Source organism: Eptesicus fuscus, chromosome 11 (genome assembly GCF_027574615.1).
Source record: "Eptesicus fuscus isolate TK198812 chromosome 11, DD_ASM_mEF_20220401, whole genome shotgun sequence".
Lineage (NCBI taxonomy): Eukaryota > Metazoa > Chordata > Mammalia > Chiroptera > Vespertilionidae > Eptesicus > Eptesicus fuscus.
In genome coordinates this window covers 85,347,370-85,360,786 of record NC_072483.1, presented here as the reverse complement: position 1 = coordinate 85,360,786, position 13,417 = coordinate 85,347,370, and the positions used below count along the sequence as shown (strand labels likewise).

The window sequence follows — 13,417 nt, the reverse complement described above, 5'->3', positions numbered from 1 at the left end:
CCCCCCCCCCCCCCCCCAGTGTCTTCGCTGCATGTGCAGATGCTAAGGAGTGCCCACCAATCCAGCTCAAAGGGACTTTGACTCGCCCTTGAGATGTTTCCATGGGGACACCAAAAACAAAGACACTCTGGTTTGGACCTTCCATCTGATTGCAGAACGGAAACATGTCTGCAGAGTGTCAAAAGAAAAGGCATTTTTAGCTCACAAAAATCCAATCAAGTGAGCCCTTTATGTCATACTCCAGTAACACAGCTGGTTGCCCTGGGTGTGTGTAAAGGTTCAGGAAGTCTGGTGCTGTTAGAATGTAACAGGACAGCACACAGAAGAATGAGTTTGGCTTAATGGACTCCTATCTTTGTCATGCCATTCAGATAGGATTTTACTAAGTGTCCTTTTTTTGAAATAGCTGTTCTGAGTAACGCACACATTGAAACGCCAAATTAAGTCAGGGAGACCAGATGCCAGTGAGGAAAATGGAGAGGACTGTGGGTGTGCAGTGAGTCAGAGGGATCGTGTTTGTTTGGGATGGGTGGGCGAGGACATTCAGAACGGGATGGTTGGTGGTGAGCACCAACGCAAACCCACCTCGGTGACCGGCTCAGAAAGCAGCCATGGTCCAGCGAGTGACCCCTCTGCAGAAGGAGAACTGACTCCCAAGAACTCGGGTCACGTCCTGTGCTTACATCGCGGGCACTAACGTATTCCCTCTCACTTGGCAGTGGAAATCTTGACTGCTCGTCAGAAGAAGGCAGAAGAACTGAAGCGGCTCACTGATCTGGCCAGTCAGATGGCAGAGATGCAGCTGGCCGAACTCAGGGCAGAGATCAAGGTCAGTTCCCAGCGACCGCGGCCTGGGCCCCGAGCCCTGAGCCCGAGACCCGACCCCATCACGTGCGTGTGGCGCCCAGGGAGCTGCTCTCTGAGGACCCAGCGTCTCACACCCCGCTCCCTTTCGCAGGGCTGAAGTCGAGAACAGGAGGCGGTAGAACCTTCTAATCACTGTATTCACGTATATATGGTTTGAATGGGCATTAATAGAGAGGCAGGTACAAGCTATTTTCTTAGGCGGTGGGGACTGACCTAAAGACAATGTATTCAAACGTGAATTACAGCTGGGATGGCGTGTTATCTTCACCTTATGTAACTTGTGTGTGTGTACATAAACACACCATGTGAACACACTCCGTGTGAACTCAGTGGAACAGTAAGGATTCTAGAGAATACACAGTGTGTGGAGACCTCTCCCCTACGTCCTTGCCTAGCTTAGGTGCCCTTTCGTTAAGGGCACCACCCCCAGGTACGTGTTCCCGAGCTTCCAGGGGTTCGCAGCAGAAACCGACCCTGGCTAACCTCCAGAACAAGTGAAATGGGAAAGAGCGTGAGCGTAGCTCACCAACGCAGAGTGGGATCTGAAGACTCCCACTGCAATTAGGCAGAAGCCTGGGCAGTTTGGGTAACTTGGCAGCAGTAATCGCCAGACGCTCCTCGAGGCACCATCAGCCATGGTGCCCCATTCGATTCAAGTCCCAGAGAGAGACTCTGACCGGCCTCTAGTGGGTCACAGCCACCATTGAGCCCAGGAAGTCTGATTGACAGACCACCCCCCTGCCCAAGACTGTGCGTCTTTGAAACCGTGTTGGGGTACAGTTACCAGAAGGAGAAATGGTTACCAGAAAGGCAAAAACAAGTATCTACAATAAAATAGGAAGTTACAACTTATAAGTTTCCCCTTATTCTCTTCTCACACACACACCAGCCCCTGACCTACTTCTTGGGAACTAGAGTACTTTGAAGCTACAGGCTTTATAAGTAGGATTGTCTGCCCATCTGGGCATGAAACTGGTTAGGCAAGTGACTCCCAGTCTCCTTACTTTGGTTGGGCATGAAAAGGAGCAGAATAAGGACCCCAAGAGTCCTGGGCAGCTCTCGGTCTTTTCTTCCTCAGCTTCTCTTCTGACCTTGGTTGCTTTCCACCCACTCCGTTGCCATGGCCTCCTACTTCATCTTTGTGCCTCCACTGTCTCCCTCCAGCCTGGCCGTCCACCCTCACACGGGAGGTGCAGCCCCAGAGCAGGTCTGATCTTCCCTCGGAGCAAACTCCACAGCTGGGCTCCAGTGTCTACACATCCAACTTGTCTCTCCCTCTTATTAGAACACTAGAGGCCCGGTGCACGAATTCGTGCATGGGTGGGGTCCAGCTGGCCTCGCCCCCTGGTTGAACTCCCCATCGAGGGGACAATTTGCATATTAGCCTTTTATTCTATAGGATGAAGTGAGGACTATGAAGTCACCAGCTTCCTCGTCTGTTGAAATTATTCATCTCCCAAGTTTTGTTTCTGCCTGTCAGAATCCCCCTGAACATAGCATGGTTAATAACACAGGCTTTGGGCTGAAACAGACTAACTCCTGCAACCTCGGATAAGTTACAGATTCTTAGAGCCTAAGTCCCCTCTATGTAAAATAGGGATAATAATAGTACTGACTTCATGGCACTGTGATCAGATGAAAATGAGATTATCTGTTAAGAATTTGACCCATTTTTTTTTAAATGTTCCAGCTCAAATGCTTCCCTTGCATAACTCCCTCCCCTCAGTGGGAAATAGTTTCTTCCTTTTATTTATTTTCTTCTTCTTCTTCTTCCGCTTTTATATTCCTGAAGCACATCCACAGTCACCCGATGTTGTAGTTGGTGGTATCTGTTTCCCTTGCCACGTGGTAAACTCTCTGGTAAACTCCAGGAGGAACTGAGTCATGGCTATTTCTGCATTTCTCACTCTGTCATCTGCACATAAATCTTCATTTCAAATGAATTGAAAAATAATCTTTTTCCCACTTCCTCTAACAGCACTTGGAATTCTACCAAGACAGGGTTTTCTAGTTACTGGAAGCTACTCAGACTTCCTGGTCCCCTATGAACACAGAGAAGGGTGACCCGGCTGGCATGACCTATGAACCAGAAGGTCACTGGTTCGATTCCCCGTCAGGGCACATGCCTGGGTTGTGGGCTTGATCCTCACGGTGGGGCGTTCCAGAGGTAGCCCATCAATGATTCTCTCTCATCATTGATGTTTCTATCTCTCTCTCCCACTCCCTTTCTCTCTGAAAATCAATAAAAATATATTATTAAAAAAAAAAAAAAACGGAGAGGAGTGTCTAGGGAAGAATGACATGTTTTCTCTTGAGGCGTAGTAATGCCTGAGCAGGCCATCGGCCAAATCCGGAAGATGAGCTTGACCCAAAAATTTACAACAGGACATAAAACCCTGCAAGGAGGGTGAGGGGTGCTACAGGGTTCAGGAGGAGTCCGGACGCTCACTTTGCCTGGATCGCCGTGTTGTCTAAGCCCAGGCAGGGGAAAGACGGGGCCCACACATGTCCCCAGGACAGGAAGGTGATCGTGCTCCAGGCAGGTCGGGGTCCTCGCAGCCGACACCAGCCGCGGCAGCGGCTGAGCAGAGAGCCGCCTGCGTGAGCCTCCGCCCTCTCCGTCGTGTGGCGCTAACTCCTGCTCTCCTCTCTTGCCTCCAGCACTTTGTCAGCGAGCGGAAATACGATGAAGAGCTCGGGAAAGCTGCCCGGTTCTCCTGCGACATCGAACAGCTCAAGGCCCAGATCATGCTCTGCGGGGAAAGTGAGTTGTGTGCGCTGGCCCAGCGACCCTGTACCCGTGAGCCTGGAGTTGCTATGTCAGGCGCGGTCCCCAGGGGGCTAAAGCGAGGTCCAAGGAGATTTAATGATCTAAGGTCATGACACAAGTCACTGGAAATGTCAGGATCTGAACTCAGAGTCTCCCGATGCCACTGCCCATCCGTAAATCCTCCAGATTTACTGAGCAGAACAGAACGGGTCAACTAGTTCAGGCCTTTTGCAAACTTTCCTTAAACAGAGCCAGATACGCTGCCCCTCCCATCCGAACCGCCTGCTCCGAGGTGGAGACCTGGTCCCCGGGAGTGTCTTCCTGATAAGCCAGGGCACAGCGGACACTGTCCTGAGGGCCCGGCTGGGGGTGCGCTGCTCGGCCGTGCCCGAGCCAGGCCCTCGTTTCTGAGCTGCGTGAAGTCTGCAGATAATGAAGGCTTTCCGTGCAGCCATTAGCGTTCGTCGTGTTCGCTATCAGGGCTTAATTAGAGCAGTTAATGTGCAACCCAACTGGCTAATTCCCTTCCTGCAGCCACCCACCGGGGAGGTGGGGGGAGCACCAAGTGGCTCCAAGGGCGGCCACAGGAGGAGAGAGGACCGTGAGGGACACGGAGGAGCCACAGCCTCGGAGTCAGCAGAGAAATGGAGATTTGGCTGCACTTTTTTTTTTTTTTGTCAAAGTGAAAATTGCTCTTTTTTTTTCTGAGCATATAAAATATAAGCTTGACCTGAAAGTCACAGGCCCCCTGTTGGAGAGAATAGTTCTCCAAGGCCCACAGCTACTGAACCAGCAGTGGTCTCATCTGCGGGGAGTTAGGGCCCCCCCGACACTGACCACAGCACAAGACCCACTGAAGTGCCCTGGCTGTTTGCACAGCCCCCACCGTGCCACCGCCCCTCCGCTCTGAAACCAGCGGACTAGAGCTACATCCCTGCCCGCCCGCTCCTCGCGTTCTCTAATCCCCACGAGTCCCCCCTGACCCTCGGGAAGAACCCGAGGATCAAGTCTGAGCCAGCACAGGTAGCAGAGAAAGTTGCTTCTAAAAGTTGGGGACAATTGGACAATTTTCAAAGGTCTCGCTTTCCAGCCTGGCAGTCAAATTCTGGTGACCTGCCGTCACCCTTAGATCGATTCCCTCGGCCTCGAGCCGTGTCATCACCGAGAAACTGTCCCTGATCGGCCTGCGTGGACTTGAGAGCTGGGCTTGGTGCAGACGCGCAGCGGGGCTGGAGAAAGGGGGTGATGAAAGGCCAGATCACGCAGCTCCGATGGAGGATAAGATGCCTCGGGGCCTCTTTTGGTCTGGCCCCAGGGTCGGGGGATGTGTACAATCCAGGTGACAAAATCCCCGGCACCCGTCCTGCTCTCATAACATTGTGGCTCTGATGGGCCAAGTGTCCCTGACCTCCCGAGGCCCACTGGCCAAGGGGTCTGAGGACAGCGACACTGGGGTTGACCATGGGAACCTGGAGCAGGCACAGCTATGGACAGGGCCACATGGGCACTTCAGGACTTCGTGACCCATCTTCCCGTGGTGTTCTTGACCTAAGGAATGTTAAAGTTGCGCAGACAGGTCTTATTTCCTACCAGCGTCTCCCCACGTGGGTGATCATGCTGGACCTGCAGTTCAGTGATTCTCACAGAAGGAACTTGGTGGTCTCCGGGCACCAAGGCGCCCTTTCAAATGACCTCTTTACAAATAAAAGCTTTCCTTAGTGTTTTTAGGAAGCCCCATGTCCTCGTGGGTTCCCGAGGCGGCCGTGGCCGTGGCCCAGCCCTGAACGCCGCGCTTTCTCGTTGCAGTTACACATCCAAAGAACAACTACTCGTCCAGAGCCCCCTGCAGCTCCCTGCTGCCGCTGCTGACCGCGCACGCCGCGGCCTCTGGGAAACAGAGCAACTTCGCCAGGAAGTCCACTCACAAGCCCTCCGAGGGCAAAGCCGCAAACCCCAAAACGGCCGGCAACCTGCCCAGCACCGCGGACAGCGCTCACCAGGCCACACAGCCCAACAAGCAGGTACCGGCTGGAGGCGGGGCAGAGGGGGGGCGGGGGGCAGGCCTCCTGCGTTGCCTCGGATCCCACAGACCCTGGTCCTTGGGGCCAGGAAGAAACCACTGGTCCTAGAGGAAGAAAACAGCAACTGCTGGACTCAGAGCTTCCTGGGGCCCCACCAGGCCCTCCCACCCCCAGCAGCTCGGCCTGGCCCCGGGGCCTCCACCCACCTGGCTGGCCCCGGGGCCTCCCCTGGTGCATCCAGTCTGCATGCCACAGGCCCTTCCGTGTGGAGAAAGTGCCTGTTCACGCCTGACACGTCAGCAAAGAGCCTCCGGAGACGGCTCCCCTCCTCCCTGAGTGCCTCCACCCCCGTCCCCGGGACTGGCCCCCCGGTGGAAGGGACTCGCGCAGACGTGGGGACAAGACTCGCAGCCTGGCTCTGACACCGTGAGGGAGGAAATCCGGCATTTGTTTTTTCAGATTCTTTAATTCCTGCTGATGTTTAGTTTATCAGTAAGAGGCCAAAGTGAGTTCAAACTTCTCTCTCTTCTCTTGGGCCTTCAGTAAAGAGAACGCATTTCAGAGTGGCATCATTCACTCTTATCTAGTGTGTCCCCTGAAAATACAGCGTCCAGAGGGCAGTCTTCCTTCTGCTTCTGCACTGGCCTTGAGAAGCGATCGCCTCTTATCACTAGAGAAGGGACAAGAAATGGGACTGGCCCTAACCGGTTTGGCTCAGTGGATAGAGTGTTGGCCTGCGGACTCAAGGGTCCCAGGTTCGATTCCGGTCAAGGGCATGTACCTTGGTTGCGGGCACATCCCCAGTAGGGGGTGTGCAAGAGGCAGCTGATCAATGTTTCTAACTCTCTATCCCTCTCCCTTCCTCTCTGTAAAAAAATCAATGAAATATATATATATTTAAAAAAAAAGAAAGAAAGAAATAGGACTGATGGCACAGAAGCCAGGCCTGCTCTAAAGACATTTAAGATTTCCAGAATGCTGGTTTTCCGACAGGTGCCCTGTTGGGTTTCGTGGACTCAGTCTTTCAGAATTCTCATCCATGACACTGATGGGTATTTCTCTGGCCCGGAATGTCTTCGTGAACTTGAACATCGGGCTGGAACAGGGATCCTTTCACATGTGCACAGCTGTGCAATCACGATCAGATCTGTTTTCCTCGTCGTCTAATACACCTTCCCAGCTTTTGTTCTTTGCTCATTATGAAACCCCCTGTGAGAAGAAGTCTAACACAGTTTCTTTAGAAAGAGGCCAGGTTAAACGCTGTCCACACAGATACTTTTCAGCTCACTGTCCTTACCGTTTTCAGCAAAACATTGCAGGCGATGGCTCGTTTAAGTTGAAATGTACTCACATCTCTAAGCTAGAACACTGTCTACGGGGCAAGAAGGTCCCGTGTTTTAGAGTAACCCTTCCTGGTCCTCCCCCAGCCGTGGCGCTCCCTACAGAGCGAGGCCAAGGAGATGTGCTTACCCAAAGTCTGTACTCCCTACTGAAAAGTGCTCCCACTACCTGAGATCCTGGAATTCTCGTCCACGTGGCCCCGAGCCTGCCTCCCGTTTGGACCATTTCCCTGGATACATCACCTTGAGAGCAGACCCCACTGCAGTCTGCACACCCCCAGGTCCAAGGGTGGTTATCTGTGGGGGCAGGACGAAGCTGGGGTGCAGGCTGGAGGGGCCCCCATTTGTGGGTGCAGGGCCCCTCCCAGTGAGTGGTGGAGCCAGAGGTGAGAAGGCCCAACGTCCAGGCAGGGGGGGCCGGGCTGCCTTTGTGCTCTTGCCCTGAGCCCAGAATTATCAGGGTGGGTCTGCCCTAAACCTCTACCACCCACTCGCACCGCACCAGTTAAGAACTTGGTGTACATTTGTAACTCACACAGGTACACGTTTCAATAATAGAAGTTTGATTTTCAGTAAAAGTCTGCGTTCGTGTAACAGCCTATCTGTGACTCTTGTCAGGAGAGAGTACGGGAAGTGGGAATGGCGTCGCCGTTTTCTAACCGAAGAGCCGGGAAAGCCCCTTAAATGTACCTCCCTCCTCTATAAAGTGGACAAGTAACAGCAACTACCTGACATGGTGATTGTGATGACCAATGGGATGGGACCGGCACGCTGAGCTCTTCCCGGCCTCCAGGAATTCCAGTATCTTTCTGTTCAACACGCACAGACACGCTGGCCCCTGCTTCCTCTCTGCTCACCCCTGTGATCTTGTCTGCCCGTTAGTTGAATGTGGCGTTTTGCACTGCGGTCCTTCAAAACTTGCTGGCTGACAACGGCAGCGTTTAGGAAAAGAACGAATGGCCTTTGTACAAATGCACGTTACCATCCCACCAAGACTATCAGATACACCTCCTCCCTGAGTTCACCCAAGATAACATTTCTGAACTAGGGTATTTATTTTGAAATAAAACAAAAAGAACTGTTCTAGAGCAGAAAAAAATACAAGTAGAATTTTCCATTTTTCTTCATAAATGTAGAGAAAATTCATATACGTCAAATTCCCATCGTCGAGGATCCTCATTGCCCTGCTTCTGTGTGGCCTGTGCTTCTGCCCTGTTTTAAGTCTCCTTTGTTTGGCCCGGTTCTTGAATTGCCCATCTTGTACTTCTGTAACCTCTCTCTCTCGACATCAGTCATTTCCTTGGGGTTCCATTTGCAAACAGCCGGTGTTCTCTTACACTCGGGGGGTTTTATCAGCTTGACTCAGTTGCATGTTGTCCTGTTCTGGGTGTAAAACAGCCACCCTGGGGCTTAGAGACGTGTTTCCCCCAGGTCTGCTGCTGTCCTCAGTTGTTTGCTGGCATCTAACACCTACCTCTTTCCTTTCCTTTCCTTTTCTTGTAGAATACGTCTAACAGCCAAAGACGAAGGTTTAATCCACAGTATCACAACCGGCTAAACGCGGCTGCCAAGTCGCAGGGCGGCGGCAACGAAGCTGACCCGACGGTGAAGGGCAACAGCCGCCACGAACACAGGAGACCGCCGCACAACGGCTTCCGCCCCAAAAACAAAGGCGGCGCCAAGAACCCCGAGGCCCCTCTGGGGACAAAGGCCCCGGAGGCCCCTGCCCACCCGGACAAGCCCCGGCGGAGGCAGCACGCGGCCGACAGCGCGGAGGCCCGGCCTTTCCGGGGCGGCGTCCCCCGGGGGTCGCAGTGCAACCTCTGCCCCACGAGAATAGAAGTGTCCACGGAGGCCGCGGTCCTCTCGGTCCCCGCCGTGACCTTGGTGGCCTGAGCGGGGAGACGGGAAAGCGCTCCTCCCTCCGTTCTGGCTCCCGGCCCGAGGTGCTGACCCAGTTCGCTGCCAAAAGAGAATCAGTCAGAATAGACCAGCCCTGCGGGGTGGTGTCATCCTCTCGTAATCGTTTTTACTAATCCTCATAATCAGCTCTAGCTTGCTTCCTCCCTCCCATGGCTTTGCTTGCCCCGTTGATGCTTTTTCTCATGGAGACGCTGCAGCAGCCTGGCCGGGGCGCGCTCGCTCCCTGGTTAGGAAGGTCGGCCCGTGGCCACGTGGCCCGCGAGCCATCAGGGCCCGGCAGCAGCCGGCGCAGTAGCAGTGGTGTCATCCATCCGTTGGTCGTGGTTAGAGAGTTGCTGTTGAAACGAGTCTTACCGATCAGACAAACATGATCTGCTGAGGACACATGCGCTTTTGTAGAACTTAACATCTGGTGTTTTTCTGAAATATATATATATATAAATATATATACATATATTGCTTTATTTGAAACAAATTAAAATATGCTGCATTTGACCCCCGGCTTGCTTCTGTTCTTGAGGCCCACATTCTTCTGGAATGTGTGTGTAGTGCTTTCGAGAGAACCTGGGAGGCGGGAGGCTGTGGCTCAGAGCTCGGGACAGTGCTGCTCCTCCTGGGACACGTGTCCTGAAGGGAACCTAATGCCCGGCAGCGGCCCCCGCCAGCACCGTGCACGCACACAGATGGAGCTGACCCATCACCTGAGGTTCTGTGAGGCCAGCTGGAACCTTGGTTGCCAGGAACGTAAACCTCGGCTCAGCCCAGCTCCATAAACACTGGTCCAGTGACTGAGATGTCCAGGGTCCAAGTACGTTTGGGGTCCAGTTTGACCAGGGCTCTCTCTTGACGATCTCAGGCCTCCTTTCCCCCTGCGGCTGACATTGTATTCAGAGTGGCAGCGAATGGCCACTTTGCTCCTAAGACTCAAGTCCATCCACAGCGTCCGCATGGAGCAAGTGTCTTCCACATTAGTCCCCGCAAAGGCCTTGCCTATCATTGGCCTAGATGGCTGGTAGGCTTGTTCCTAAACCGGTCACCAAGGGGGAGGGGGGGGGCAGCAAATGAGATGTGCTAATTAGCCCAGGCTATTCAGCCTCCCCTCCTGGAGCTGGGGTGTAGCCAGCTCCCCAGAAGCACATGGGGCTGTGTAGGGAAGGGCTACTGCGACCCCAAGCAGGGAGAATGGATTCGGGTGACCCAAACCCCAAGTCCCTGTCTGACTGCAGGGCAGCTCAGTTTAAAGTGCTTCCCAGCAAACTTCCACGTGTCCTACAGATTTGTTGGCCTCTTTCAAGTGCAAATGCTTGTTTTTCAGCTCTAACATTTTCTGGTTCTCTTCCACTGATCAGTTGAGTCTGCACACCACACAAGCATCCGTCTCTTCCTTTGCCAAGTGCAGGAGGATGTTTGCTCTCTCTGTAGAGGGCTTGCTGAGGTCTGGGTGTACCCAGAGATTTAATAGGAATTTTAAATGTTAAGTCACATTCCAGGAAGGAAGGAAGAGCTGTTCGTTCAAATAAGAAAGATAAATGTCCAGGGCTGCCTTCCCGTTTATTCCATCCGAGGCCCCGAGTTTAAATGTTACAAGACGGAAGGACTTTGCACACATTTTGTGTAGCAGCATTCGGCTCGCCACTGACACGTGTCAGTGTGTATGCGCCAGCTCTAAGGATGAGTCAAATCATTCTTGCAGCAGAAAAACAAGGGGTTTGCCAGGTCAGGAGTGCACACCTGCCTTGGGCAGGGTCGGACCCAGCCACCCCCAACCTTGACTCACTCGCTCAGGTTGCCCTTGGGGTTAGGAAGTTCAAACACATTCCTAAACACATAGCAAATGCTCCCAGTTCACCGCAAAGGAGCAACAACATCAACAACGCAAAGAGCATTCAGACCTATGTTTTCTAGATTTTGCCTTTCTCTTAGACCCTGTGAACATTTCCTAGTTTGCATTTCGAAACAGTAATTTCAATTATTTGGTGCCAATGTCAGCCATTGAAATACTATATTACTAAGTAGTCATCTGTCCTAGTGGAATCATTGGTGTGACCCTAGAGATCTGGGTCAAGTCTGCCATTCTTTTAAAATGTTTTAGTCCAGCCCGGCTGGCGTGGCTCCGTGGTTGAGCACTGACCAGGAGGTCACAGTTCAATTCCCATTCAGGGCACATGCCTGGGTTTCAGGCTCAGTCCCCAGTAGGGGGCGTGCAGGGGGGCAGCTGATGGATGTTTCTCTCATTGATGTTTATCTCTCTCCCTTCCTCTCTAAAATCAATAAAGACATATTTTTAAATGTTTTAAACTCCTTTAAAAAAATCCACACGCTATGCGCACTCTAGTCTCTCTACTTAATGCACACTAGCCAGAAGAACCCACTCCTCTCTCTTGAACATATTTCCTAGCAGAGATTGAGACATTTCGTTCCCAGGAAGATGGAATAACTTCAGAATTCACCTGTGTTGTACCAAGACTCCATTTGTGAATTCCACATTTACATTTCATTTGAGAACCTGTGTACCCCAGCTCCGTGCTGTTGAGACTCCTAGGGGGCTGAATGCTACTGGGCTCAGAAAGTTAAACACCAATCAGAACACAGCTGAGCCTCGGTCAAGGCCAAACAAGAGTTTGAGGGAAGAAACCAGAAACACACCACATCCCACTTAAAGCGCAGTTCACGAGCAGTTCCGTCCTGCCAGCATCGGAAAGAGGCTCTGATTAAACATTCTTTAGGAAGCGACATCCAACGAGGCGACTGGGAGAAGTTGCCAGACTACAACTGACCTACATATTTTTGCCAAAGAAAGAGATTTGGGAATTTTGACTCAGAGCTTAGATTTGAGCCTCAACCTCGATTTAACCACGGGGTAGAATCGGGGTCTGGATGGTTCTTTTCCTAGGGCGACTGAGGAGAAGGGGAGCAGAAGGGAGAGAGCAGCTAGATGGGGAGGTGCCTGAATGCAACACCCCCTACGCTTCCTCCTTCCCGCTGTCCCTCCTGCTGGTTTACGGTACTGCCTGTGTGGAGTGCCCTCTTGTGCCCGCAGAGGGTAAGACTAATTTCCCAGCAGACATTCTCTGACAGCGTCCATGAAATGCCTAATGGCACCTTTGTACCACACTTGCTTCAGAGGCCGTACCTAAAATTCGGGCACTGGTGGGCTAGGAGTCCAGATTGCTCTCAGGTACCAAAAACGAAGCAAAAGAGGAAGAGCCGGTCGCTGGCTCCCAGATTTCCTAAGGAAACAATGAAAATAGCAAAGACGATGATTAATAATAACAATAACTTGATTGGCTAATACATTGCCCCAGCATTTTTCTGAAAGTCCTGAGCTAATTTAACGGCTCTAATCTTATGAGAAGAAAATATGAAGTCACTAAATCCCAGAGATTCTCGTTACCTCACAATTCGAAGCGCGATTTTAATACTTTCCACTGCCAGCTATTACAAAGAATTTTTGTTTGCCCTTCTGCTTTCTACAAGCTTTTAAATCCTAAGGAAGTGTTTTGTCTAGCATCAGTTTCCCCAGTCCAGGAGGCAGATCCACAAAACCAGCGTTTGCCCTAATTGGTTTGGCTCAGTGGATAGAGCGTTGGCCTGCAGACTGAAAGGTCCCAGGTTCGATTCCGGTCATGGGCATGTACCTTGGGTGCAGGCACATCCCCAGTAGGGGGTGTGCAGGAGGCAGCTGATCAATGTTTCTCTTTCGTCGATGTTTCTAACTCTATCCCTCTCCCTTCCTCTCTGTAAAAAATCAATAAAATATATATATTTTTAAAAAAAAACAAAACACCCAGCGTTTAATGTCATTGCAGCAGCCCCTCCAGCACAGGCCTGGGCCCAGTGGCGCCATCTGAGAAGCGGGGCACTCACACCACCCGGGGTCCTTACAACGCACTTCTGGGGTCTGGTTTTGGGAGCCCCCTTGTTGGTGAGCTCTGCTCCCTGCAGCTCAGCGGGGCTTTTGATGCTCCCACGAAGTTCAAGTTTCACAGGAAAAACAGCCACACACAGTGTTTAGAGAATAAATACATCCTAAAGCAAATGTGTCTGTCGGAGAAAGTATGTGCATTTCTGGCGCGTGCACACACGTATTTCAGAGCCATGGCTGTAACGATAACAAAAAAAAAAAAAAATCCTACAGAAATAAGTGTGAAAAGCCTCTTTGTCAAACACAGAAAACTACCCTATTTTTAACGTCAGACCTGTCCGTTGGAATTCTATTTGCCTATTCCTAGTCTTTGAGAGAACACACTTTCTGGAAAATGCCATCCTTATGTAGCAAGCCGGCCAAGAATGTCATTACTCCTGGACAATGCCTGACACACAGTAGGTACTCGGTAAGTACAGGGACGAGAGCAGATATGAACCAGTGATCCACTCCAATGCCCCTAGCAAAGTCTGGAGTCGAAATGACTTGTGCAGAGTAACCCAGGGAAGATGGGGAGAGCACAGAGCCGCTGAAGCTGCATCCGGGAGCAGACTGGCCTTGTGTTCAGGCC

The 13,417-nt window shown here is 51.9% G+C and overlaps 1 protein-coding gene across 8 annotated transcripts in view; it reads left to right on the top strand.

Moving 5' to 3' along the window:
• Nucleotides 1–9,439, top strand: part of SPATS2L (spermatogenesis associated serine rich 2 like) — a 147,938-nt gene extending 138,499 nt beyond the window's left edge. For all 8 annotated transcript variants that reach the window (XM_028153156.2, XM_054723409.1, XM_054723415.1 and 5 more), the window contains 4 exons: nt 720–829; nt 3,529–3,631; nt 5,444–5,658; nt 8,502–9,439. In XM_028153156.2, coding sequence (XP_028008957.2) covers nt 720–829; nt 3,529–3,631; nt 5,444–5,658; nt 8,502–8,894 — 821 coding nt within the window. In that variant the 3' untranslated portion in view covers nt 8,895–9,439. The remainder of the gene's footprint in view (nt 1–719; nt 830–3,528; nt 3,632–5,443; nt 5,659–8,501) is intronic.
• The last annotated feature ends 3,978 nt before the right edge of the window (nt 9,440–13,417 follow it).